The following is a 26,969-nucleotide window of genomic DNA, read 5'->3' as shown; positions in this document are numbered from 1 at the left end:
GCTCTGGGTCAGTGTTCTGCTGGCAGTCGCCACTCAGGGAGTGCCTTCAGGTCGCCTTTTCTCCAAGACAGGAAGGGAGGGGCCTGGTCACCCAGGATGTGGTTTGGTGTGGGCTCGGTGTGAACAGTTTGTTGTCACTCACCAGCCCGGGGTAGCAGGCGGTTCAGATGAATTAGAGAGGAAGGATCTGGCGGGGACCCACATGGTATCGCCACTTGTCAATAAATCTTGACAAGTTTGTAAATCAGGCTCCATGGCAGCTGGCTTCACATAGCACCTCATGCAGCCCGGATCAGCTCCTTAGAGACTGTAGTGGTGGCTTCGTTTTCCGAGGGACCTCTGCTTTTGACTTCTGGCCGTTTGCCTCTTCCCTCCCATCAGGTCCTCTCTCTCACCCTTGCCCCCCACCGCCCTGTAGTTCTCAGACAGCCCTCACAAAAGTCTCTGAGAATTTGGTGACTCAACTCCCTGCAGCCTCAAGGAGAAACAGCCGCTGCCTGAGGCCCAGGAAACGTGGCCCGCCGCCCCCTGTGTGTCTGTGGGAGCGGCCGGCGCTCGGGTTGAGGTGTCCGGGCTCCGGGCGCTGGCCGCAGTCGTGGCCTCCGGGCTGCTGCAAGAGGCACCTGCAGGTGTCATCGTTGTTTTCGTTTTAGTCACTCAGTCATGTCTGACTCTGCCACCCCGTGGACTGTAGCCCACTAGACTCCTCTGTCGTGGGATTCTCCAGGCAAGATTACTGGAGCAGGTTGCCATTTCCTTCTCCAGGGGATCTTCCCAACCCAGGGATCGAACCCATGTCTCCTGCATTAGCAGGCAGGTTCTTTACCACTGAGCCACCAGGGGAGCCCCAGGTATCATTACCTTGAACTTTAATTCTTCACTGATGTTCTTTTAGACGGCATGTCTGAAGATCACAGCAGACCAGCCCTCTTAGTGGAGCTGGGGGCTGGCAGGTGGGAGGGGTGGGGGTGGGGGTGAGATTAGTCCAGAGCAGGAAGAGGACGAGCCCTTTTGTGGCTGCAGCTCTTTCCCACAGGTGACGCCTCATCCCCAGAACCTTAGTGACCCTCTGGTGATGGGTTGGGCCCTGCTCCCTCTCACCTGAGGTGGCGTGGCCTCCTGACATGCAGTTGTCACCATGCAGGCCCCATCAGGTGCCTATTCTAGCTAATCCTCACATTTAGAAAGGAATACCCCTGCATCACCCCCAACAACTCATCTTTTCCTGGCTGATCCTCACGACCCTCTGACTTCCGTTTGCTTGCTCTTTATTGAAGAAGTTGTGTTGTTATCATTTAGGATGGTGACCTAAGCCTCTAGGCTTTCGTTGGAGTTTTTCTTAGTTCAAGTTGCCATAACAGAATACCACAGACAGGGTGACTTAATCACCTGCCGTTCTGGAAGCTGGGAGTCTGAGATCAGGTGCCGCCACGGTTGAGCTCTGGTGAGGACTCCTTTCCTGGCTGGTAGATGACCACCTTCTCTCTTCTCGCTGTGTCCTCACATGATGGAGAAAGAGAGTAAGGTCTTTCTCTCTCCTTTATAAGGCCAGAGTCCTTCCGGATTAAGGTCCCAGTCTTATGACCTCATTTATTAACCTTAATTACCTTTTAAAGACCCTGTCTCTCAGGGGTGGGGTTTCAGCATGTGAATTTGAGGGAGCTCCGTCTGTAGCAGAGCTTCTCCAGGCCACTGTGCGCGCCCTGGCCCTCTGCGGAGCAGAGCTGCCCGTTTTGTCTCTTAGAGTCTCTTCACGGACACAGAGTGCTAATCACAGGGCTCAAAAACACCTCTTTCCCAACTCTTTACCCTCTCGTTTCACCACCACCCCACCCCACCCCGCCCTGAGCCCTGTGACTGGTGTAGGTAGCATCTTTTTCAGTGGGGAATCTTTAAAATTAAAGGCGTCTTGTGTCTTGGCACCCACCGCTGGCAGCCAGGCTTGCTGCCTGAGGAGGCACGTCAATCTAGAAAAATAAGAGGCCCCCGCTTCCCTCCTGGCAGTTGTGCCTGGGTGAGAGTGTGATAAACTGCCCGACACTCCACTGCAGGGAAAGAAGGAGCCAGGGCCAGGCCAGCAGCCAGGAGAACTCGATGGACAGAAACTCCTTTCTCTGCCATCAGCCGCCCAGCCTATCACCGCTGGAGTTCCTCTCCTCACCCCAGCCCCTGGAGAATCTTGTGAGCCCTCCCAGGTCATCTTCAGCTCTTCTCATTGCTTTTCCAGCCTCTACCTGGCAAAGGAGGCTCTCGGGCCAGAATAGAACGAGATGTGGGCCTCTCTGGCTCAGTGGGAGCTTTTTCCTGTTAGCCTTCTGAGCTCCAGGCAAAATAAGAACATCAGCTTGCCCTCATTTGCCTTTCTCCTGGCCCCATGGCTGTAGGGAAGACCTAGTGGTGAGAGCCTCCACTCATGTCCTGAGCACTGAGCGCGCCCTTCAGACAGGGCAGTCTGGTGAGGACTCCTTTCCTGGCTGGTAGACGACCACCTTCTCTTTTCTCGCTGTCTCCTCACATGCCCTTCAGAGAGGGCAGGCTGTGGCACTTGGCGTCTCCAAGGCCATCTTAGCCCCCGCCTCGTACGGCTGAAGAGTATGCAGAACTCACGGCCTGTGACTGGTGTGTCTATGTTTTTGCTTCTCTCAGCCCCCAAGAGGAGCCAGTTAGGCTCTGGGCGATGGAAGAGGCTAAAGGCGCCACTCCAGGCGTCGGGGCTGTTGGAGATAACATCGGGCTGTTCTGCACTGAGCATCCTCATGGACCGTCTCTTCCACTGGGACAGCCTCAGCCCAGTCCCAGGAGAGAGGAAGGAAGGAAAGGGAGCAAGGGGTTCTGGCCATTCTCTAACGCCTTCCACTCTGTCTCCTCCCAAATGATTTCCAGGGCCTCAAACTCTGGTGTTGAGTACTACTGGGACCAGCTGAACGAGACGGTCTTCACTGTTCACTCCAGCAGCCGAAGCAGCGAGAGGCCTGGGTGAGTTTGTGAAGGAGGCGGCCCGCCGTCCCTCCCGCTCCAGTGGGGTCCAGAGCGGTGCCCTCGGACCTGGCCTGGGGGCTCCATGGGTATCCCTTCTCAACAAGATCACCCCTTTTGCTCGGCTTCACACTTTGAGCTTTTGTACAAGGTTTCGTTCAAGAAAAGTGTTTCATGGCTAAGAAACAGAATAGAACCTCTGCCCTCTGAGTCTTGACTGAAGACCAGCTAGGACCCCATCCAGCCCCCCAGTCCTGGCTGTGGTGTCCAGGGGGAGCCTCAGTGAAGAGAGAGCTCTGGAGAGGGATGTCCTCCCTAGGAGATTGCTCACGGGCAGCCTCCCTCGTGACCCAGGCCTCGGGGACCAAGCTGCCCAGAGCTGCAGCCCAGGGACAAACCCTCCCCAGGGGCCACTTAGTAGGAACCTGGTGCTGGTCCTCCCATCATTTAATTCATTAATGGAGACAGAATCATCCTGAGAAAACAAAGCGCTGGGTCAGCGATAAAGCCAGAGCAGTCACTGCTCCCTCGAGGAAGTGCCGGGCACAGTCTCCAGAAACAGCTCCAGACAGGAGGGGTTGGTGCCCGTCCTGAACAACATCATGGGCTCCCTCCGCTGCCACCCCTTGCTGTGCTGAGGGTCCATGCCCAGGAAATGCCCAAGGAAGGGGAGGTTAGCTTCGGGCCTGGGCCTCACGCATCGGCAGCTGGTGCGCCCTGCTTCTTAGGGTCTGTTTTCAGAAGGCTGTAAAGGAAGATCCTTTATAGCCTCAGTAGGAGTCCTGTTGAGTCCTATGTAGTGGAAGTTCCAAGAATTTAAACTGGAATCTTGTCAGCATGTAGTTAGAAGGAAGGAAAAGCTAAAGAGAGAGAGGGCCACTTCTGGCTGCTCACCCTTGGACCCATGGCTTCTAGCCACTCAGCTGGTGGCTCTCTGAATGTTGAGTAAGTGTCTTTTAAGATCAGCCATCTCTGTACCCCCAGAAAGGCCCTCACGGTTTGAGTGACTGGACCAGCTGTCTTTGCAAAAGATGGATGGTTCTCCCACCTCCTTTTCACTATCCCAGGACATGGACTGAACTGAAGGAGAAGGACATGTACAAGTTAACTGGCAGCAGGAGGCCACTGTGGGAGTGGGCCTCAGCCTGCAGGCCCTGGTCCGGGCTGTGCCGAGCTCGGGCGCAGAGCAGGCAGGGCTCTGTGGGGCCGCTGTCCCCAGCCCTGCCTGACTTCCATCCGCCTTTCTGTCGCTAGAACCAGCAGAGCCACGTGGAGGACAGACAGAGACATGGGCCTGATGAATGCCATCGGCCTGCAGCCCCGGAACCCCACCACATCGGTAACGTCTCAGGGCACCCAAACTCTAGCCCTGCAGCTGCAAAATGCGGAGACCCAGACGGAGCGGGAGATACAGGAGCCGGGGGTGGCGGCTTCAGGTCCTGGTGAAGGTAGGAGCCGTGTAATACTAGAGGGGGAATGAGCCAGGGAGGAGGGAGGCTGGTGGTGAGGACCATTCTCGCCACTCCCTGAGGCTCCTGCCCCATGCGGACCGATGGGGCTGGGAGCGCACCACAGCCACCAGGGCAGGCACCCTTCCCGTGGCACCTCCTTGGGCAGAAGTATCACTTCCCTGATCTGGGCCACCAATTGCAGCCTCCCGGCCACTCTTAGAGCTTGGGCCAGCCCCCACCAGGGACCCTAATCTCCTTATCCTCTAAAACTTGGAGGGCTCAGAGAGTCACCTGGTCAGAAAAGGCAAGAGGGACACCCTGCTGCAAGCTCACATGCCAGACAGCTGCCAGGGCAACCCCCCACCCTCCCCGCCCAGGGTAGGTGTCTCCCCTCTCCAGGCCAGCCAAGTCGGGAGGCCCTTACACACACGCATCCTTCACAGCCATTGGGGCTGCAACCTGGCTCACCATCAGCCCCTTCCTCTCACCTAAGGCAGGCGTGGCTGGGCCGTGACTCTGTGCTGGCCTCACACTGCTAAGAACCAATTAGCACCTCCCTGCGTAGCGCTCAGCGCTCGGGCCCCCTTCGGAGTGTGTTGGCAGCTCTATTAAATAGGCTGTTCTCACCTGGTCACTCTCTTTGCCCCCTGCCCCAGCCCCTGGCTGCTCCCAGCTCCAGATGCGGCAGCCTCCAGACAGCCCCGTCTTCTCTAGGTCTGTGGTAAGCCACCTGCTCAGGAGAGACCAGGAGAAGACAGGTGTACTTCAGGCAGAGGAGCAGATCTGCCTGTGTGCCCTCAGGGCATAGCCTGTATGCTGCAGCCCTGCCCTGGGCACTGTCCCGTGGCTGCCGCGAGCTGCCACGTCTTACAGCCACACCCCCTTTCGGTCTGTGCCCCGGCCGCTTCCTCCATCTGCTGGGTAGAAACCCCCGGTGTGGGCAGAGCGGCCCGAGCCTCTCCGAGGAGGAGAGCGCGTGAGTGCCTCCCGCCAGCCCCGGGCAGAGTCCTGGTCTGGGTGGCCCCTGTGCCACGATCGCGTGGCCCCTTCCTGTCCTCCCGGCATCAGCTGCTGCAGGTGCCGAGACAGACAGGCCTTGGTGCTTCCCTGAGGAGCTGCAGTCTAGAGCAGAGGCAGGCACCCAGCGGGTAGTGACTTCTCGTGGTTAGAACCTCTGTGCTGCAGAGGAGGGGGAGCCACAACCTGGCTGTGGGGCTCGGGGAGGACTCCTGGAGGAGGCGACCTTCCAGGATGAGGAGAAAACGCCAGGCAAAGTGGGGTGCAGAGAACAGGCACTGCTCACGGAGGGGCGGCAGCTGCAAGGCGCCAAGCTCAAAACCACCAGAGTCTGCACCAAGGACCGCTGCGGGCTCTTGTCTGTGGCTGGTCAGCGCGCTGAGAACTGAGGCTGCACGCGTGGCGAGGGCGGCTTACAGGGAGCTGGTTCGGGAGGGAGGCCTTCGCCCCGAAGGTCAAGAGCAGCAGAGAAGAGGGGCATCCTCCTGTGTTTGCACCTGCCAAGGACGCCTTGATTATTTCCTCAATCCCATCAGCTTTTCTCTGACCTCTAGTCAATTATGATTGTGAGTGCCTTTCTTCATGTTTGAGGGTGGGGAGGATGGGCTGGCAGGAGGCAAGAGAGTCTCTTTTCCAGTTTCAGAAGCCAGAACTTCATTCTCTCCCAGTCTCCTCCCCGGAAAGCAGAGTGGTTGGTGGAGGGCAAGCCCTTCAGAGGGGCAGTCGGGTGGGGAGCTGTGGCCGAGTAGCTCAGATAGCTCACTGCATCTCTGTGGCCTAGCGACCTTTGCCTGGAGCTCTGGACCTCTGGACCTCTGGCTCTGAAAGGGACAATGTCATAGTCCCTTGCAGAAACCCATGCCTAGAAAAAAGGGGAGCAGATGCATGGGGCTTTGACCAACGAGCCAGCCTCTTCTCTGCTGGGGCCAGGAGCCTTGTCCTGGGGTGCTTCATCCCTGACTGCCATCCGCTGCTGCCTCTCTGGTAGGGGAAGCAGGAGTCAGGAGTCTCCTCGGGCTCAGACTTCCTCCCTGGTCTGCTTTTTCCATCTAACAGGCAAGCACAGCAGCTTTCTCTCTCTCTCTCACACTCACACACACACACATCTCCCCTCCCCTCCTCTCCCCCCCACCCCCACCCCCAGTCAGCAAACTAGTGGCCACGTCTGCAGAAGCACGTGGAAGAAACCGCTCATCAAGCTGGTTAACGCTTCTTCTGGGCCCCGTGGGGATATCCCGTGCACGCCTCCACATGCCAGGGGCCCAGGCACCTTAGGGTGGGCAGCTGACTCCACTTGCAGCAGTTGCCATTCTGTGGCCCCTCGCTGAGCCCTTTCCCATTGGCTAGCACTGAAGGGTTCTTAGCTACTCCTCATCTTCATGTTGGGTAGGAATTTTATTAAAATCCATGCAGTTCTGTCTAGGACTTCCCGGAGGAGCCCTCCATGGGGGGAGTTGGCAGGTGTTGACTTTTTTTGCTGGTCCAGCTTTAAAGCTTCCCTGCCCTGTCACTCCAAAAGCTAGGGGAGGCATCCCTGGGCTCTGTGCTTGCTCCTAGCACTGCCACTGTGCCTGCCTGGCATGCAGTGGGCCCTCCGCAAGTGTGGAACAAATGAAATGAGCCGGGGCGGGGCCCTGTCCCCCAGCTTGGCTGTGCCGCACTGTTCGGGGAGCCCATGGCTCTGCCTCTGACCACTGGGAAAGGTTGTCTGAACCTTTCTGTTGTCTGGGGAAGACAATAGTATGGCTGTAGGAACCTGGTCCGTGGATCAGGGAAAGCAACCGTGAGGGTGAGGGACAGGGTGCCCCAGAGGTCAGGACGGGCAGCTCCTGCCCTGACACAGCCTGGCCCCCCTCTTCCGGGCGGGGAAGCCCCAGAACCGGCCACCACGGGGAGTTCCTGACGCCACCCTGGCCTCTGCATCCAGAATATACCTTGCCAAGGAAACGATCTTCTGTCAACACAAAATCAGTCTCCCATTTTTCAAAGACAAAAAGAAATGCTTCTGCTGCAGGGAAGGTGACAGCAAACCTAAGTCCTGTGGCCGCCCGGCTTCCGGAGCTAGCCTGGATCCCTGACCGCAGCTGCCACCCCGCAGGCCCCAGGGTGTTCTCCTCTGGAGGAACGTGCTGGCGGCCCACTGTGGCTGTCAGCCTTGGCTCAGAGCTCCCAAGCGGGAGGCCCAGCTCACAGCTCTGGCTGAAGCTCCCCGCACCCAGCCCTGAGGAAACCGTTAGTGTGTATGTTTTAAACACTTCTCTCCAATCTTAATTATTGAGTACTTTTAGTACTAGTGTTGAATTAGGCACCAGGAATCCAGAGGGAATCAGATTCAGAGATGAAGCCACACCTCTTCTCTCACACCTGAAGTCCAGAAAGGAGACAGACGTGTAAGTGCGCCCGCAGAGCAGGGGCAACACGTGGCCAGTTTTGGAGGTTCTCTGAAGGCTGGAATGCCTGTAGGTTGTCTGGGAGCCCTGGAGTCACCCACACAGTCATTTAACAGGTAGACTTCAAGTGCGAGCCCAAAGGGGATCAGAACGCAGTCTGAGGCCATCAGGGACCCGGAGCTGAGAAGGGAGAGACTCTGTTGTGGAGAGGTGCGGGCCCTGCGGGGCTCAGAGCAGAGGCAGCCATGCTCAGCAGGACCCGGGGCAGGGGCGGGGGTTGCCCTTGAGAACAAGTGGCCTTGGGCCACTGGGCAGCAGGCCGGTGTGTAACGGGGAGGACCTCCACGGTGTGTGTGGGCAGGGGTCTGCACACCCATGACGGTGCTGAGTCTGGGGGTGGGGGAAGAGGGGTGGTCAGGGAAAGAGCTGGGACCCCACCGGAAGGCCCGTGAGCATGACTGTGAGCGTCCTCACCACTTTGAGGACTCGGGATTGCTGTGTTTTGAAGAGTATGGACTCGGCCAGAACCCAGTGGCTCCAAGCAGAATTAGGACAGCAGTAGTAGCTGCCTGGAGGCTGGGTGGAAGGGGAGAGAAGCCCACAGACCCGTTCGGACAAACAGTCGCAGCTGCAGTGACAGGCGGCTGGGACCGCAGGTACCGGTGCAGCGGGAACAGACAGAAGGGCCCAGAGTCAGGTGCCCACAGCTGTGCTGGGGCCTAACTGTGACAGCTCCCTAAGGGTCCCAAGCAGCCCTGCCCGGCCCCCAGAGTGAGGTACGGGAAAAGAGCAGAGTGTTCAGTGGGCACGGCGCCCAGCCAGGGAGCCCCAATGCCAGCAGGCCGTGGGCCAGCCCGCTGCACACCCCTGACCAGGCTGGGGAGCCTCAGTACATGGAGCGCTTGGAAAACCGTAGGGGTGGCAGTGAGGGCAGGGGTCCCCCGGGCCCTCCCCCTGCAGCCCTTTCGGCTCACAGAGTAGACGCTTTGCTGGCAGTGAGGCCCTGGGTGCCCTTTCCTCCCACTCCTTACCTGCCGCTGGACGGCTTTTCCCATGAGCTACCTAAGGCGGAAGCGCCTAAAGGCAGCTGTCTTGAGGGGTTGGAGGTGGGAGGGTAGAATTTACCAGAAAATCTGGAGAAAAGCAAAAGCTTCGGCGGAGCCCCTGCTTGGCGCTGGGGAGTGCTGTCTCCCCGAGGATGGAGCACCAGCACACGCCTCCACGCACAACCGAGGACGGAGGGGCCTACTGGGACGTCGGCACAGCTGGGTTGCCAGACGGTGCCTGGACGCCCAGCTCTGACCAGGCAAGCAGGGACAAGGCGCTGGACGGTGCGGCAGCAGAGAAAGTCTTGCGGAGATAGCAACTGACAACAGATAGCGCCAAAAGTTCAAAACTCACCATCAGAGCCGCCCAAACTGCAGAGTCCCCAGGTGGCCATCAGATCGCCAAAGGACACAAGCCTGTCCATAGTTTGGTGGAGCGGCCCTGGCAGCCTGAGAGCCTTGATCATAGCTGCCCACGGGCTTAGACCACTTAACTGCCCAGTGAGGGCTGAGCACAAGCGAGCAGCCCAAGCTAGAGAAAGGCCCTCGGGTAGGGCTCTTCCTGCAGAGCCCGGGTTCCTGACGACAGCCAGCACGGGGCACCCGCTGTGGGCCAGGTGCTTATCGGGCATCATCTCATTCCCTCCGCCTGGCACTGTGCAGGCTGGGTGTTTCCATCCCTCTTTTGCAAGTCAGAAAACTGAGGAATGTGGGTGGCGAGGGGTTTATCCACGGTCACACAGCTAAGTGAATGGCAGGACCGAGATCTTAGCCAGTGTCCTCTGCCCCCTACAAGGAGATGCTCAGGCCCTTGGGGAAAGAGCAGGACCTTCTGTGTCCCTCAAGGTGCAGACTGAAACGTCAGGCCGAGGCAGTGGCTGCCTCCAGGGAAACATGAGGGTATCAGATATCCAGCCCCGCAAGAAGAGTACGAGGGGAATAACGTGGGACAATAAGAGGAGACAGAATGTCTTTGAAGGAACCCTTGAAAATCATCTTCCTCGTGTGCTTTTAGAAAGTGACATAAACAGAACGATGAAGAGAGAGAACTCAGCTCTGAAAAGGTCCGGAGCAGAGCGTTTGTCTCCTAGCCACACCCTGTGCAGTGCCCTCGCTTTCTGAACACCGGGCGTGGACCCTTTCCCAGGCCCAGGTCTACTAGGCTGTGTGCAACAGGGAGGGGCAGACACCACCAGTTCTCTGGGCCGCCTCCACGGGATGCAAGACCAGCCTACCTCTGGTGTCCAAGGGGTTAAAGGCAGACTCCCAGCTTCAGGTCCAGGCCCACTCTTAACCTGCTGAGCAGTCTCAGCCCCCTAGGCTGAAGTGTAAATTAGGATTGTTTGGGGCGTCTTATCTGGCTTCCAAGTCCCTGGCTTGATTTTTTTTTTTCCCTTTTGACTGCACTGTGCAGCATGTGGGATCTTCGTTCCCAGACCGGGGATGGAACCCGTACCCCTGCTGCATTGGAAGCAGAGAGCCTTAATCATTGAAATCCACTTGGTTGATTCCTGAACCCAGGGGCTGGCCACTGCCCTGTTTCTGCCTGTAGCTAGAATCCGCCCGCTCCTCCTAGCACTGGCCTGCCTGACTCAGAGGCCCAGGCCAGCAGCTGATTCCCTCCCTTCTGCCTTTTACCTTCCAGGGGAGGGCTCGGACTACGGGGCCAGCGGGGAAGACGCGCTCAGCAGGATCCAGCGGCTGATGGCTGAAGGGGGCATGACGGCCGTGGTACAGCGGGAGCAGAGCACCACCATGGCCTCCATGGGCGGCTTCGGAAACAATATCATTGTCAGCCACCGCATTCACCGCAGCTCCCAGACGGGCACGGAGCCGGGGGCCGCGCACGCCCCCTCGCCGCAGCCCTCCACCTCTCGGGAACTGCTCCCGGAAGCCGGGCAGCTGGTAGAGCGAGGCTTGAGCCCCCGGACAGCCTCCTGGGAGCAGCCCGCTACCCCTGGGCGGGAGCCCGCCCTGCCCTCCTCCTCCCCCGCCCCTCCTCCCGCTCCCCTCCCCAGCACCGAGGGACCAACCCCGCCGCGCTGCGACCTGACCAACAGCAACCACCTTCCTGACGGCGGGGGCAGCGGCAGGGGGGAGGCGGCGGGCCCCAGCGGGGAGCCACGGGACAGGTAGAGACAGGCGTGCCCTGGTGCCTCCCCGGGAACCGCTGAGCAGAAACCGGACCTCACAGCTGACTGGGAACTGAGCGCGCAGAAGAGCCGCGGGCTGCGTCAGGGAACAGGAGCGCGAGGGTGGGGGTCAGGAGGGCGTCCATCCGGGGCAGCAGGGAGTGAGGCGGTGCAAGGGGCCAGGCTTGCCTCCGGGGACTAGACCCTTCCAGGATCTGGGGCCCAGGGGAGTCACAGACTGCCGTGCTCACTGCGAGTGGAGGAGGAGGTGGGTATCCCTGCCACGTACCCCCCGCCCCTTCTAGAACCAAGGCTCAAGGGACTCAGCCCTGGGCAGAGACCCCCCAGGAGGGTGAACAGTCTTCCAGATTTTGGCCCGACCATCCTGGCCAGTGGCCAGTGGAGCAGCTTCTCCCTGTTCACCTTGCAGGCAGAGCCACTAGGAGCCCTCAAGCAGGAGGAGCAGCCCGGCCCCCAGAAACCACCTCCGTCTCTGAGCCTTCCAGAGCTTCAGCCTCTTGATCATCTTCCCCCACAGAGACCACAGTCAGGAGTCAGGCCTGGCTCCCAGATCCTGAGCACAGGGACTTCCACACTCACCGGTGGGGGACATCCATGGAGTGGAGGGGGCAGCCTGCTTGCCCAAGACAGGATGGAGTCAAGGGACAGTGGGCAGGTCCTCACTCAGGAGTCGGGGGTGTAGGCTGGCCAGCCCCCAGGGCTTGTCCACCAAGCTCCTCCTTCCCCACCACCCCAAGGCCCTCAGAGCAGCACCTGTGGGTGTCAGTGTTAGCTGAGCCTAGGCCAAAGCCAGCCCAAGGCTGGGGGAGGGGTGAGACTCCGGGTCAGAATGTGAGGTCTTGGTCTGTGATTTAAGGTGTTGCATGTGGAATCTTGAACTGTACGTGTAGTTTCTAGTGGAGAAATCAAGGCTCTGATTATTTTGTTTTTAGTATGAAAAATGTGATTACTTTTCTGTTTGTAACTCATCATAGAAACATTGTGGTGGGAGGAGAGGGGATGGTCTGACTGCTAATGAGGGAAACACCAAAGATCTACATCATTAAAATGATGACATGCCCCTCACCGGTCTCCTCTCTGTTTGTTTCCACGGCGGCTGGAGGGAGGGGGTAGCGGTGGGCGTGGGGGCTGTGGAGCTGAGCCGCCCCGGTTCTGAGCACTGCCTCCGGTGCTGCTGTCCTCGGCAGGGAGCCCCGTGATGCCTCAGCAGAAGCCACTCAGGTAAGGGCTGCCACCTCTGCTTCATGCTGCGTCTGTGTCCCGCCACTGCCTGCTTCCAGGGGCCTGCTGAGGTTTGGGGCACCCTTGACGGTAACAGGTGGGTAAGAATGGTGGGAGGTCACTCATCTTGGTTGCTTCCTACTTGGGATGATGGGTCTGGAGAGAAGAAATCACTGACCAAAAAGCTGGCTCCCCTGCAGTCCTGAAAAGCACGTGTCATGGGTGTCTGGGGTGGCCAGCAGGGAGCTGGGCCTCACCTACAGGTACCCCCCCCCCCAAACCAAGATGCCATGTGCTGGGGGCTTGGGTTTCCCTTTGCTTTGTGTCAGGGCAGTGGCCCAGGGGTCTGCTGTGGCCATGGGTCTTGGCCATTGAGTTTTAAACCAGTTAGCGGAAGGGTTCTTGTCCCCTGTCTCACAGTGGGGACGTGGAGATCAGAGCCACCCCCAGGGCTTTTTGCAGCAACAAGTACTTCTCAAGGAACTTTTGTGTGTTCAACTTTCTCCCAGACACTGTGGGGCATACAGAAGTCTGCTCTGCCCCAGCAGAGAGAGAACCACAAGATTAAAGCAAATAATATGAAACCATGTGAAGAATTATATGGTGAGGAGCACTCGAATTTTATTTAAAGTATTATTACTATAGCATGCTCTGGACCGAGAGGTGAGGTGAGATTTGAGCTACACGTTAAAGGATGGAAGGAGAAGGGCGCCCCCTGCAGTGCCTGCCCTCCACCCAGTCCTCCCCTCAGAGGGAGGAAGAATTTCATGGTCTGAGTGGGGGCTCTGAATTTGTTGATTGTAGAACGTGTGCTGAGGATTCAGTGTTTATCATCTCAGACCTTACCTTAAACTCTCTGTGGTGGATACACCCAGACCACACAGCTCACTGGTGGAGCCAGGGTCTGAACCCAGATGGGACCCTGATGTGCTCTGTTACTTTGGGGAAAAGGGGGTATGAAGAGGCCTTGTGGATGAAGTGACCTAAATTCAGTCCTACCTAGGCTTGCCTCTGTCCTTACTGGCCAAGCATGAACCCAGCCCCTACCTGTTGGAGGCCCCTGTCAACAGCTCCCATCCCCACACCATCCCCTTTCCTTAGAAAGCCCTTGTGTGCATAGGTAGAGCCTCCATGGGCCCCCTTGCTTATCATGATAAGGCTGCAGGGTCAGTGGGGCGGAGCTCAGCAATCACAACTGGAGATGAGGCAACAGGTTCCCAGCAGTTCTGTGGACCCAAGATGGGTTTCCCTCATGGCTCAGTTGGTGAAGAATCCACCTGCAATGCAGGAGACCTGGGTTCAATCCCTGGGTTGGGAAGATCCCCTGAAGGAGGGAAAGGCTACCCACTCCAGTATTCTGGCCTGGAGAATTCCATGGACTGAATAGTCCATGGGGTCACCAAGACTCGGACGTGACTGAGCGACTTTCAATATGCCTGTGGACCCAGCTGGATCAAAGATAGAGAGTAAAGACTAAACCAAGTCCCCTGGTTCCTGGCTCTGCTCTCCACAGTTCACGTGGGATCTGGAATTGGGGGATGCCCCAAGGCCCTACCTACCCCACCATAGGCATTTTGGAAAAACGTGAGCAGCTTTGCCCAACAGCTTCTGGAGGAATTCAAGGGAGTTGTTGGAGGAGACTTTTCTAGTTTCTGCGGCCTCCAGTGGCCTTGTTTCCTCATCTGACAGTTCATCCCAACCTGCATGTGTGTACAAACACACGCTTTCACCCTCAAAGAAGGACCACCCTCTCCAGGGCCCTAGGAGGGACATGGAAAAGGGAAACCAGTGCAGACAGCCATCTAATTGTCACATGAACCAACCAAGGCTGTTTCCTCTTCTGTGAGGTGGGGGCAAGAACATCAGGGCCTTTCCCACCCTTTGGTTATAGGAATCATGGGATACCAGATCGTTCAGGTAAAAGACGATGGCTTGCTTCTCACTTTCGCCCAGGCCGCCAGCTGCAGCCCTCGGGTTCACACAGAGGGCTCCACACAAAGAGCACCACGGGGCCGGCTCCTGCCTGAGTTTCCGCCCCTTTTCTGGCAGCTCCTGCTGCCTCCTCCGCTGCGGTACGCCCTCCACCTCCCCGCGCCCAGCACACAGCCCCCCGCCCAACCCGTGGAGGAGGGGCGGGACTTGAATTGTTTTTTCAAGCAAAGAAACCATCCGTCTTAAGGTTTAATCGGATGTTCGCGCTCAGAGAGTTTGGGGTGACAAGCCCCGGGGCCCGGGCGTTGTGGTGGGGCGGGGGGGGGGGGGCGGGGGGGGAGGAGGGGCGAGTCGGACCTTGGCCGGCCGCAGGAAGGGCGGTCTCGGGGGAGGCAGGAACGCTGGTCCCCGCAGGCGGAGCGGAGCCGCCGAGGTCAGCGCAGAGGTGGCGCTCTCCGAGGTGCTGAAGCCTCCCAGCGCTCATCCCTCGAGCGCCCCAACCGGCCCTCCCGCTCCGGGGTAGGCAAGGCCCCGAGCCCCAGGGCTTCGGCCCGCGCGGTTCCCGGACACCTCAAGAGACCAGCAGTTCTCTCCCTCGAGGGTCTCGTTCCGGGTTCCACCCCAGGTGACCTTGGGCACTCGGATTTCCCTCACAGGCATCGGAGAGCTTGCCCTCCAGGCCGGATGGGCGCCGCGTCCCGTCCCCGGGGCTGGAGAAAGGCCGCGCACCCGCTCCCCGGCTTGGAGCGCGGGAGCAGGGAGCCGGGCGGCAAGAATGGGGGTCGGGCGGGGTTGCGTGAGATAAGCCAGCTCCTCTCTCCCTAGGGACTGTCGCCTAGCTTCTCTCTCCAGCGCCTTTCCAGGCCCCGACGGCGCCCCCTCTTCCCTGGCAGCCTGGCGGCCGATACTCCGTCTCGAGGCTCGAAACAGTCGGCCCTCGGCTCTTTGCCCCGACGGAACCCACCCACCCACCCATAACCTCCTGTTAGGGTCAAACACTCGCGCCCCAGTGGTCCACTGCGAGCCGGGCGGTGTGAGGAGAGAGACCCGGGCGGGGCACGAGACCCCCTCCCCGTCCCCAGTGCTTGGTCAGAGCGGGGGCGGGAGCGCAGCCAGACGGGGCTGCCAGCTCCCTTCCCAGCCCGCGAGGGGGCGCCGCGTCCCCATGACAACGCGGACACCCCACCCCACCCCACCCCACCCCCAGGCTCCCGGGAGGGCAGCGCCCCCGGCTAAGCCGCGCTGGGGACCGCAGGCGGTGCCCCACTCCCCACAGTGCCCGAGTGGAGAGCCTCCGGCCGGCTCCAGGGAGGGGCGCGCGTAGTAGGGGTCCCGGACGCCCGGGGTGGTGCCCCCCGCGCGTCCCCGTTGGGTGGCCGGCCCGGGGCGGGCGGCGCGGCCCCGCCAGGATTGGCTGCTTCCCCGTGACATCACGCGGCTCAGGGAAAAGTGCGAGCGTGAGCGCGAGTCTCAGCCACAGCGCCGGGAGCTGCGGGCGGAGCAGGGGCCGCCCCTCTGCACCCCGTCCCCGCCCCCGGCCCGCGGCCCGGCCGCGCGCCCCGCCCGCCGGCCCGCGGGGCCACCCCCCAGTCCCGCCGTCTGTCAGGTGCGAGGGGAACGGGGCGGAGGTGTCTGGTAAGTGACTCCGCGGCTGCGCGGGGGCGGGGGACTCGGTGGGCAGAGAAGGACGCGTGGCTCGCGGACCCTCGGAGGCTCCCCGAGGCGGGCCCGACTAGGACAGGGCCCCAGGCTGCTTTGGGGGCGAGCCTGGTGCTGGGAGCTGCAGAAGGCCTGGGGGTGAGGGGCCCGCTGGAAGAAAGGCCCGGAGTGTGGCTCGGAGGCTTCTCCAGGTGCGCCTCCGGGAAGGAATGGACAGGCAGTAGGTCGGGCGGCGGCGGTGGTGGTGATGGTGTGTGTGCCCGCCCGCAGCCCCTCAGGAGCCCGGGGCAGCCGTCGGGGGCGGGACCCCGCACTTCATCCTGCACTGGCAGCTCTTCCGGGCGCCGGGCGCTGAAGCCCCAAAGAGGCTTTTTCCCGCCCGTCTCCTCGCCACCCCGGCGCCGCCAGCCCACTCCAGTCCACCGAATCCTCCATCAGCGACCTTGAACTCTGACGGAAAACACCCCTGCCCTCTCCTGGCGCCCTCCCCCCTCCAAGACTCCCCTCCTTTGTCGCCCAGGCTCAGAGACTGGGAGGTCCAGCACCAAGCCCCGAGCCCCATGGCGGAAGTGTCACGCGCAGTGTCGGTGCCAAATCCCCTGCGCCCCTTCTTCCTCCCCGCAACTCCTGAGTCTCCTCTCCTGCCCCAGGGACACAGCAGAGACCACAGCCTTCCTGGAGCCCTAGCTTGAACGCCTAGGAATCGAGGACTCACCCCACCCCCACCCCCGCCCTTCACCACCACCGCCCCCTGGCCCTGGCGTACAGGGAATGCGAGCCCACCGCGCCTGGGAAAGGGGGGCTCCAGGACCCAGGAAAGCAAGGTGCCCACGCCCAGAGGCTGCAGGAACTGCGTTCCAGGGAGTTGGGGGAGGGTGGGGCACGGGGGAGCCAGGGCCCCTTCGACCACCAGGGAGTCGGGGAGACGTGGTCTCCAGTTGGGTCCAGTAATAATTCCCAACGAGGCCCACCCCAGTCCAGGGCTCGAGAGGCCGGATGCCCTCTCCAGCCGCTGGAGCCGGGCGGTGCCTCTTCGGCGGGTTAGGAGTGTGAGATGGGAAAGAGTCTTACACACGCCTTACACAAGTCCCGGCCGGGCCTCCCAGTTATGGAGGTGCTTCTCGCAGCCTTCTGCCCCGCGGACTGGGCGCCCTTTGGCGGTATCTGCGCAGTGGGCACAATGAGCAGAACCTAGTGTCCCGCAAGTCAGGTTGAGAGACTCTAACAGCAACCCCTCGACAAAAGTCCGTCCCAGTCCGGGACTTGGCACCTCAACGCCGGGGACGCAGACACCGCGGGGCCCTGGGCTAAGACGACGCCCGCACGTCTGGGGTCTCCCAGGCAACTCAGATTGTAGTCCGGTCTTGCGGTGCAGCCGGGAACGCTTCCGCATACACAGGCGGGGAGCGATCTAGACCCGGGTTCTTGGCCGACCTTCTTCTTTCTCAGACAGCCGACGTATGGGCTGAGCCTCCGGGCAGGGGCGGGACCCACAGGACCCACGGTGGGTCCGGCATTTGCTCCTGTACACAGGCTCACAGATGCAGGCACACCCGAACCGTGTGCATCCCCAGGCCGCAGCACTCCAGGCACACACAGACATGCACATGCACGTGTCCACACCGCGCGAGCATGCTCACGAGCACAGGGACGCACTGGTATCCAGGCGTGGCTCAGCGCGCACACACAGTACATGCAGACAGCTACTAGCTTCTACTCGCGCTCCCCAGTGATCACACACAAACAGAACTCGCACTCGCCTTCCCGCCCACCCATGCCTCACAGTGTGCCGGATGGAACCGGGTGCCCTTAACTTCCCACTGTGGAACCCCTGGAGGAGCCCAAGGCAGCTCCGGGGCGGGGCCTGGCGAGGGGCCCCTAGTCCCTCCCCTGTGAGGCCCTGCCTGGGACTTCCCCTGCATTCCCAGTCGCTCTTGGAGTTTGGGGGCGGTGGGCGAATAGCGGCCACCCGCTCTAGGTCCGGAGCTGCACCCAGGGACCGACATTGCCATCTAGCGGTGCACACATCCCCGGGCGGTGGCTGCTCCCCAGGTTCCCGCGGGGCCTGAATCCCAGAGAGGCACCCCAGCAGAGGCTGCCGTTGGAATGTCTGCGGGTGACCCCCTGAAAGATATTTGGGGCGGGAAGAGGGGAAAGTATTTGCCTAGACCTGTCTGCAGCTGGCTGCTTCCCCAAGCAGGTCCAGGGCGAGTAAACCCTTGGCCACCTGATTGGAGACAAGCTGTTCAGATGGAGATAAGAGATCTGTTTTTCTCTGGGAAAGCTAAGAGAGGGAACCCACAGGGAATGAGAAGAGACCCTACACCCAGGCCTCCCCTGATCCATCCCTGTGCTGTATGCTCAGTCCTGTCCGACTCTTTGTGACCCCATGGACTATAGCCCGCCAGGCTCCTCTGTCCGTCGGGATTCTCCATCTAAGAATACTGGAATGGGTTGCTTTTCCTTCTCCAGAGGATCTTCCCAACCTTGGTATCGAACTCCTGTCTCTGGTGTCTCCTATATTGCAGATGGATTCTTTTAACCGCTGAGCCACCTGAGGCAGGGTAGAGTAGAGGAAAACAAGAGGCTGTTGTAGCACCTTGGGGTTAAGGTGGCTCCCGGGCTCTAATTCTGCCCCCACCCCTCCTTACACACTGGGTGACTTTAGGCAAGTTAATTCACATTATCCTCACATGTTAGAAGATACCTCAGTAAGATGAAGACACTTATAGCACCTGCCTTTTTCGGCTGCTGTTAGGATTAAACCCGATAATCTATATAAAAAGCTCAGAGGGATCCCTGACTCATAGTTCACACTCAATAAACAAGAGCTATTATGTGTTTCCTGTTTGGTACCTCCAGCTCCATTCCTATCTCACTGGCCTGTGTCTGGACCCTGGCGGGGGGCTGGGGGGAAGGTCTAAAGTGAGGGTTTCCTTGGGGCTGGTGGATGAACCATTCCGGCCCAGCCCTCGCCAGCCAGCCGGCACGTGCCTATAGAAGGCAGCCTCCCCAGGCCGGGTGCCTCTGCCTCCTGTCTCGCCCAGAAGGTGGTGCCCAAGCTTCTATTTTGGAGTCTGTGAGCATGGTACTTGGTCTTTGCCCTTGACTCTTCTGCCACCTTGGGGGTGGCACCACCCTGCTTTGAGCCTCTCCTGTGAACTAAGGATTTGGGTGTGAGGATTGAAACTGCCAGGCCAGGAGGCTGGGGCTGTGATGGCGTCTGACTGAAGCCGGGCTTGGAGGGGAGGGCGGGCACGGGGGGTCACCCTGGCACCTGGCTTCAGCCTCCAGTGCACGTTCATGCTGGAGAGGCAGTTGAGGTGCTGACCCGCATCGCTGCCGGAAGGGAGGCTGTCCCAGGACAGGCAGCCTCTCTCTCTACTTTGCAAAGGAGACCGGGAGGGGCAGGGAGGCGAGGTGGCTTGCGCATGGCCACCCAGCTAAGACCCTAGGAGCCTGGGCTGCGGGGCATGGGCTCCTTCCTCCACACCCCGCTTCCTCCGCCTCTCTCTCACACAGACGCACAGAACTACGTATATACGCCAGGGAGCTGCGGGGCTGGCAGGGCTGTGTTGGGCCCGTGTGCGTGTGTAATGGTGTGCGTGTTGGCGGGTGTGAAGGAGGCTGGGCTGAACGGCTGCCCTGGCACAGCGCGCTGGGCGTGGGCCTCCCTCACATGGAGGGAGAGGAGGTGGGGGGACGCGAAGAGGCTTCAGGGAGAGGCCCCAGGCTTGGGGGCTTCCGGCGAGGGCGCCCGGTGTGCACTGGCAGGCGAGGCGCACCCTCGGGGGCTGGCCACGGGTGCCCCTGCCACAGTCCCTCTGGGCCACTTGCTCCTCCTCCAGGGGCCATCGGGCACTGGCCCCCGGGAAGCCCTGGGAGTCTTGCCTCAGCGGACGGGCCCTTTCGGCTTCTGATTCTTCACAGACAGACCCCAGCTACCCTTGCGTTGCACCCCCACACCCTGGGGATGAGGGAGGGCTCTGAGAGGGGCTGCCACAGTGGCACTGTCCCCTCCTCATTGAATTTCCGGTTCCATGCCACCTGTTCCATGATCAGGTCAGGTCACCTCTGGGACCACTGGCTCCTGTAGCTCTTTGGGCCTCCCTCTGCCAGATCCCTTAGCTCTGGGACAGCAACAGGAGCTGCAGGAGCTATGGAGCCTTGGGCAGGTTATGGCCTCAGTTTCTTTATCTGTTAGTCAGAAATAACAATGTCCGAGACTTCCCTGGCAGTCAGTGGTTAAGACTCCATGCTTCCACTGCAGAGGGTGTGGGTCTGATCCCTAGTCAGGGAACTAAGATCCCACATGCCATGCCCCACGACCGATAAACAAATAAATAACAGCGTCTACTTCCTAGGTTTGTTGTGAGGATGAAATGAATTAATACTTACAAAAAGCATAGAAAGTGCTTGGTAGACAATGCACGTTAGCTGGTAGTATATATTCTTGCCTTTGTCCCCAGTGCCTTCTGTAGGGATTAGTGGGCAAGTCCCGCTGCAACTTTTGGTTAAGAAGTGACCAAGTTCAAAAGGGAAGGGACATACATGTACCTAATGCTGATTCATGTGGATGGATAGCAAAAAACCAGCACAATATTGTGATTATCCTCTAATTAAAAAAACATTTAAAAATCTAAAAAAAAAAGAAGTGACAAAGAGGGTGAATAAAGGAATACCTCTGACCTGAGGCACGTGCTGGTGTCAGGGACCACCCTTGCCCCCACCCCTCCACCCATACTGGCCTCCTGTCCATACCTCGCACGTGCCTCTGGGCCTCGGCCATCGCCCTCGCCGAGGCCACTCTCTGCAGCTCTGACTGCCCATCCCCTCTCTGACTCATTCTCTGTCACCTGCCCTTGTTTTCATTCTAGCGCTTTTTCCTTGTCCATGTGTTTGTATGTCTCCCCCGATCGGGTTGTGAACTCCATGAGAGTGGGAGGTTGTGTGTGTCTCCTTCATGTCTGTAACCGCAGCGCCTACAACAGCACTTGCACAGAGTTCAGTTCAGTTCAGTCCCTCAGTCCTGTCCGACTCTTTGCAACCCCATGGACTGCAGCATGCCAGGCCTCCCTGTCCATCACCAACTCCCAGAGTTCACCCAAACTCATGTGCATTGAGTCAGTAATGCCATCCAGCCATCTCATCCTCTGTCGTCCCCTTGCACAGAGTAGGCACCCAGTAAATGCTGCGTGAGTGGAAACAGGAGGAAGTGATGGGACCGGGTTCTCTAAGGTTCTGCAGGACGATGTTGCTCCTCTGTCACCTTGACTCCAGGGCACCTCACCTCATGCCTCTCATGCGCTTCAACAGTTTACCCCCTTCCTCTCTTGTTCCAGACACTGTCCGCCCATTGCCGCTGTCCAAAATGGCAAACTTCACCCCGATCAACGGCAGCTCGGGCAATCAGTCTGTGCGCCTGGTCACGTCAACCCATAACCGCTATGAGACAGTGGAGATGGTGTTCATCGCCACGGTGACAGGCTCCCTAAGCCTGGTGACGGTTGTGGGCAACATCCTGGTGATGCTGTCCATCAAGGTCAACAGGCAGCTGCAGACGGTCAACAACTACTTCCTCTTCAGCCTGGCCTGTGCTGACCTCATCATCGGCGCTTTCTCCATGAACCTCTACACCGTGTACATCATCAAGGGCTACTGGCCCCTGGGCGCCGTGGTCTGTGACCTGTGGCTGGCCCTGGATTACGTGGTGAGCAACGCCTCTGTCATGAACCTGCTCATCATCAGCTTTGACCGGTACTTCTGCGTCACCAAGCCCCTCACCTACCCTGCCCGGCGCACCACCAAGATGGCGGGGCTGATGATCGCCGCCGCCTGGGTCCTGTCCTTCGTGCTCTGGGCGCCTGCCATCTTGTTCTGGCAGTTCGTGGTGGGCAAGCGGACGGTGCCCGACAACCAGTGCTTCATCCAGTTTCTGTCCAACCCCGCGGTGACCTTCGGCACGGCCATCGCCGCCTTCTACCTGCCCGTGGTCATCATGACGGTGCTCTACGTCCACATCTCCCTGGCCAGTCGCAGCCGAGTTCACAAGCACCGGCCCGAAGGCCCGAAGGAGAAGAAGGCCAAGACCCTGGCCTTCCTCAAGAGCCCCCTGATGAAGCAGAGCGTCAAGAAACCGCCACCCCCGGGAGACACCACAGCTCGGGGCGAGCTGCGCAATGGGAAGCTAGAGGAGGCTCCTCCGCCTGTGCTGCCACCCCCGCCGCGCCCCATGGCCGACAAGGACACCTCCAATGAGTCCAGCTCGGGCAGCGCCACCCAAAACACCAAGGAACGCCCACCCACAGAGCTGTCAACCACAGAGGCCACCACGCCGGCCACACCCGCACCCCCCCTCCAGCCACGGACCCTCAACCCGGCCTCCAAATGGTCCAAGATCCAGATTGTAACGAAGCAGACAGGCAACGAGTGTGTGACGGCCATCGAGATCGTGCCTGCCACACCGGCTGGCATGCGCCCGGCAGCCAACGTGGCCCGGAAGTTTGCCAGCATCGCCCGCAGCCAGGTGCGGAAGAAGCGGCAGATGGCGGCCCGGGAGCGCAAGGTGACTCGGACCATCTTCGCCATCCTGCTGGCCTTCATCCTCACCTGGACGCCCTACAACGTCATGGTCCTGGTGAACACCTTCTGCCAGAGCTGCATCCCCGAGACGGTGTGGTCCATCGGCTACTGGCTCTGCTACGTCAACAGCACCATCAACCCGGCCTGCTACGCCCTCTGCAACGCCACCTTTAAAAAGACCTTCCGGCACCTGCTGCTCTGCCAGTATCGAAACATCGGCACTGCCAGGTAGGCAGGCAGGGGTGCCGCTGGAGGTGCTGGTGCGTGTGCGGGTGGCCACGTGGCTCAGCTGATGTCCCGGAGAGATTTGGAGGCACTTCTCAGTGTTCAGGTTCTCCAAAGAGAACTGAGGTCCCCAAGACCCTGTGAGGCTCAGAAGAAGCTCTGGCTGGATTCCGAGACCAGGTCTCTGCTCAGGCCGAGGAGGATCAGCCCCAGAAGGTGACTGAGCCGGACAGTCTGACCCATCTCTGTTGTCCTGCCTCAGGGAGCTGGGGGGCACTGGCCTACCTGGGCACCTTGCCCCACTGTGACTGGCTGGCATGGCTGAAAGAAGGGACATCTGGAGGGGAGCAGAGCCTCCTTTGGGAGGAGCAAGAGGGCCAGTGGTTGGGAAAGGAGGCTCAGGAAGGGAATGGAAGGGGAGGGACCCCTATTCTGCTGTAACCGGTGCTTTCTGCCCCCGACAGTCCCGCATGTAGGCTCGGCCCCTCCTCCTAAATGCCACTCCAGGGGCAGAGACTCCCCTTGCTGCAGCTACTCAGCCAGGCTCTGGTTGGGTGGGTGTGGGGGGTGGGCTGGCTGGAAGCCAGGCAGAGTGGGCCCTGAACATACCCTTTATAGCACGCCTGGGTCACATTCAGGATGGGCCAGTGGGGAGATCAGGGGTTCACTCAGGAACTGGGGTCCACCACCTCCCACCCAAGGCTGAGCTGAGCGGTTCCATCCTTCTGTGGAGTTGACCCTCTCCCCAAAGAGGGGGCTTGTCCTGGGTCATGTGTAGTGAAGGTGGGACTGCAAGGGGTATTCGCACTGGCCTCTGCGGAGTATGAGGGATGCTTCGGTGGGTCACCAGGGAGAAACCCCCAGGTGGGGTGGATTTGATCCCAAGAGTCTTCCTTGATGGGGGCAGGGGGGATGGGCAGGGCTGGACCCAAAGATCCTGACCTGGGGGAAACTGAGATGGGGGAGTCAGTCCTATCGCCCCCGGGTTCCCTCCCACCCCTGGCCTGGCCCTGGAGAAACAGGACTGAAGGGCTCAGGGGACTTGACCGGGGGCACCCTTCCAGGGGTCAAGAGGGGCCCCTGGAAGAAATGTTCATAACCGTTCTTTCTCCATGAGCTCTGGAGAAGCACTCACCGCCAAACCCCCAAAAGCCACTGTTCCCTCCATACCTCTCTCTCCTCCATTCTCCCACCTCCAACAAATCACCACAGCAAACTCCCTGGGAAGGGGCTTTTATATATTAAAAGAAAAACTTTTATTGGGAACAAAAAGATATTTATTTTATTTATTTCTTAGTAATGGCATCCAGTAGGGGAAAAAGAAAAGTGGGTACAGGGGAATCAAATACCTTTGCAGGGGGGCGGTGCTCAAGCTGCCCAGAATCCCTTGTCCCTCCCCACTTTGGGCACTTGGGGTGATGTGGGCAAGTGAAAGGGAAGAAGCAGGGCATGATTGATAAAGCTAACGAGGAGGCAGAAGGCACTGGTGGGTAACATCTTGAGCCTGTGGAGGGAGGGCGTGGGCCGGGCCTCCGAGTGAAGCCGGGGTGCCTTGGCATCCGGGCCTGGCCGCTAGTCCTTTTCCTTCCCTTTCTTAGCTATAAAACAAGAAAGAAACACTGCATTAGCAGGGTTCGGGTGACCCAGTGGAGACCCCCCCACCCTTCCCTGCAGCGCGTACATTAGAGAAAACAAAAGTCTGCCCCCTGGTGGTTCTCCATCAGCCCGCCGGGAAGCCCCTGGGCCAGGGCAGCCATTGTGATGCCCTGGGACGCTCTTCACTCCGCCAGCTTAGACTTCCGTTGGGAAATCAGAAAACCCCCCAGTTCCCAGTCTCAGTCCTAGCCCCAGCAGCCCTGGAACACAGCCTCAGTCCCTTCACCTGGGAAGTGGGCATATGCCCCTCTGCCTGGTTGGCCTCCAGGACTGTCAGGAGTCAGGAAGGAAGCTAAGGGATAGAGGCAGTAAAGAAGTCCTTCCCAGCTAGAAACTGCCCCACCTGCGGGAAATGACAAAGCCAGGCCCTTCCAGGCCCACTGCCCTGGATCCTAAGCCAAAGGCTCCAACAGAACCACTGACTTGTCTTTACTTGAGCCAGGGTTTCAACCTCCCAAACTCCATCTGCAGAGCTCTCAGTACCACCCACCTAAGGTCTCTGCCTATAGAAAGACAGTGTAGACATCAAGAAGTCACTGGCCAGTATCCAAAAACGGCAGCTTCACTGCCTTCCCAGGTGGGGGCAGCCACCTGTGACAATCCCATCCCTACCGACCCCGCCTTGCTAACCTTTGGCCTTGGCTTTGGTCTTGGGGCTGCAGGGCTTGGTCACTCGGATGGTCTCCTGGCACTGGGCATTGTATCGCGCCTTCTTCAGGGTCCCTTGGCGGGCTTTGGTGCCTGTGCCCCCATCACACGCCCCCCAGGTCTCAAACTTGTACTTGCAGTCGGCTGGCGGGAGAGCCCGGGAGGTTAGGGCTGGGCAGCCTGTGAAGGGGTCTTTGAAGCTGGGCCCCCGCCTACCCTCCGCGGGGACCCCACCTCACCTCCAAACTCCTTCTTCCAGTTACAGGGCACCCGGCACCGGATGCGCTGCGTCTGGGCCCCGCAGGTGCCCTCGCGGAATCCCACGCCGCAGTCCTTGCTGCTGGGGGTGCAGGGCCCCCAGGTCCACTCGGCACACTCGCTCCCTGGGCCTCCCTTCTTCATTTTGTCTGCAACGCCGGGGAACAGAGCTCAGGACTCACCCTTCCTGTGGTCTGGCCTCACCTGGCCTCCGGCCCCCTTTCAGTCCCCCGCTCCCGCCGCATCACCTTTCTTTTTGGCCACCGCGGAGGTGAGCGCCAGCAAGGCGAGAAGGGCGAGGAGGAGGAAGCTTCGGCGCTGCATCCTGAGGGGAGAGCACGGGTCAGAGTCCCCCCCGGGGGCCGCAGGCGTGGACCCCCCCCCCCAACTTTGCCCCAGTTCCCAGGCCAGGCCCAAAGGGTCGGGCTGCTACTGCGGCGGACTTGGGGGGGCTGGCCCCTCGCCGCCAGCCCGGGCGCACAGCGGGAGGAATCTCCCCGGGGGCCTCCTGGAGCCCGGGACGCAGCTCAGACCCCCTCCCCGCCTCCGGACCCCAGATGGGCAGCGGCTGGGGGGCCCGAAGCCGCCGCGCGCCCTCCGGAGCCCCGCACGCTCACTCGCTCGCTGCCCGCGCGCGCGGCTTCGCTCCCTCCCGCGCCGGGCTGTCCCGCTCCGGCCGCGGCCCCTTTTGTCTCCAGAACCGGTCTGAGCCGGTCACATGGGCCCCCGCCCCCTCCCCCCTACCGAGGAAGGACCTGCCCCGCCCCCTCCCCTCAAGCCCGCGCCGCCCCCGACCCCAGCGTCCCCGCCTCCCCTCCCTCCCCGCGCCCCTACCCCCCTCTTTCCGCCGCTCGCCCCACACCCTCGCCTCACCCGGCCTCTGCCCTCGGCTCTCAGACACCCGGCTCTCCTGGGCCCCCCATCCTCCGATCCCGGGCTCTCCCGGCCCCGGGCCTCCGTCTGGTCCCCGCACCCCATTCCCCATGCCTCAATCTGGCGCTCCATCGGCCCCAGCCCCGGTTTGCTGTCCCCTTTTCCCCCTGGACGCCCGTTTCCCTCCACGGCCACGGAACCTTAGGTGGAGACCAGAAGAGGGTACAGAGCCCCGGGTGTGTCCTAGGTCCCGGCCTGGGGCCCGCGTTCGAGCCGGTGTGCGGCTCTGTCCGCCGAGCCCCGGGAGGGTGCAGTGATGAACCCCGTCGCGTCCCCCCCCTCCACCTCCCAGGACCCGCTAGACTCTCAGCGACCCTTAGATGCTGGGGAAGGAGCACCAGTCCCGCCTTGGATCGCTTCACCAAGGGTCCAGGGAGATGCTCTACTCCGTGTTGCGGTGGGGTGCGCTCTTCTCGGAGCGCAAGTTGGAGGGGGCGCGCGGGGGGCGGGGGGAGTTGAGGAAGGAGGAGCCCGCAGGCTGGGGTTTGGTTAAGACTTAAAAGCAGACAGGAGCCGTCTGAGAAGTTCCAGATCCGGCCCTGCAAAGGCTGCAAATGCCCACCTCTTGTGAGCCGGGTCCTCGGGCATCGCCTCCTCAGGTCCCCGTAGGAGCCAGAGTGGTGGAGGCCAGGGGGAGGGGGCTTGCCCAGCCACAGGGCAACCGGGCCCAAGAAACCAGGCCTGGCCCCTACCCCACCTCTTTCACTTTCATTGTTATCGTCCCAGCGGGAAGCGGGAAGCTGGAGGAAACTGGCTCCTCCCCCAGCCCCTGCGAGCCCCGCAGCCTGGCCGAGGTCAGGTCCCGGGCAGGCCCTCAGACCC

At 60.5% G+C, this 26,969-nt stretch overlaps 3 protein-coding genes across 18 annotated transcripts in view; 2 read left to right on the top strand and 1 right to left on the bottom strand.

The window, feature by feature from the left end:
* The window catches only part of AMBRA1 (autophagy and beclin 1 regulator 1), a 172,920-nt gene extending 160,822 nt beyond the window's left edge, over positions 1 to 12,098 (top strand). For all 13 annotated transcript variants that reach the window (XR_015142362.1, XM_086341418.1, XM_086341417.1 and 10 more), the window contains 3 exons: positions 2,884 to 2,976; positions 4,231 to 4,424; positions 10,526 to 12,098. Coding sequence is in view for 12 of the 13 variants with exons in the window: in XM_086341418.1 (XP_086197544.1) it covers positions 2,884 to 2,976; positions 4,231 to 4,424; positions 10,526 to 11,016 (778 nt within the window). In the remaining variant the exon portion in view is untranslated. The remainder of the gene's footprint in view (positions 1 to 2,883; positions 2,977 to 4,230; positions 4,425 to 10,525) is intronic.
* Positions 12,099 to 15,723: 3,625 nt separating this feature from the next.
* Positions 15,724 to 23,924, top strand: CHRM4 (cholinergic receptor muscarinic 4). The gene is made up of 2 exons (XM_086341389.1): positions 15,724 to 15,821; positions 21,188 to 23,924. The coding sequence occupies exon 2, from the start codon at positions 21,217 to 21,219 to the stop codon at positions 22,657 to 22,659; it is 1,443 nt and encodes a 480-aa protein (XP_086197515.1). The 5' UTR covers positions 15,724 to 15,821; positions 21,188 to 21,216; the 3' UTR covers positions 22,660 to 23,924.
* On the bottom strand, positions 23,885 to 26,914 carry MDK (midkine). 4 transcript variants are annotated; one of them, XM_086341391.1, is made up of 5 exons: positions 26,710 to 26,914; positions 25,463 to 25,539; positions 25,196 to 25,363; positions 24,939 to 25,100; positions 23,885 to 24,250 (listed from the first exon to the last, which is right to left on the bottom strand). In XM_086341391.1, exons 1-5 carry the CDS (start codon positions 26,733 to 26,735, stop codon positions 24,225 to 24,227), a joined length of 459 nt encoding a protein of 152 aa, XP_086197517.1. In that variant the 5' UTR covers positions 26,736 to 26,914; the 3' UTR covers positions 23,885 to 24,224. The 4 variants fall into 4 exon arrangements, with proteins under 4 accessions (XP_086197517.1, XP_086197519.1, XP_086197518.1 ...); XM_086341393.1 differs by lacking the exon at positions 26,710 to 26,914 and adding an exon at positions 26,462 to 26,695; XM_086341392.1 differs by lacking the exon at positions 26,710 to 26,914 and adding an exon at positions 26,288 to 26,614.
* Between the last annotated feature and the right edge of the window lie 55 nt (positions 26,915 to 26,969).

The sequence above is a fragment of the Bos grunniens genome, chromosome 15 (genome assembly GCF_055505025.1).
Source record: "Bos grunniens cultivar Pamir isolate PY7600 chromosome 15, Bosgru_T2T1.0, whole genome shotgun sequence".
NCBI lineage: Eukaryota > Metazoa > Chordata > Mammalia > Artiodactyla > Bovidae > Bos > Bos grunniens.
The sequence above is the reverse complement of the archived record's forward strand: the minus strand, read 5'-3'. Positions and strand labels throughout refer to the sequence as shown.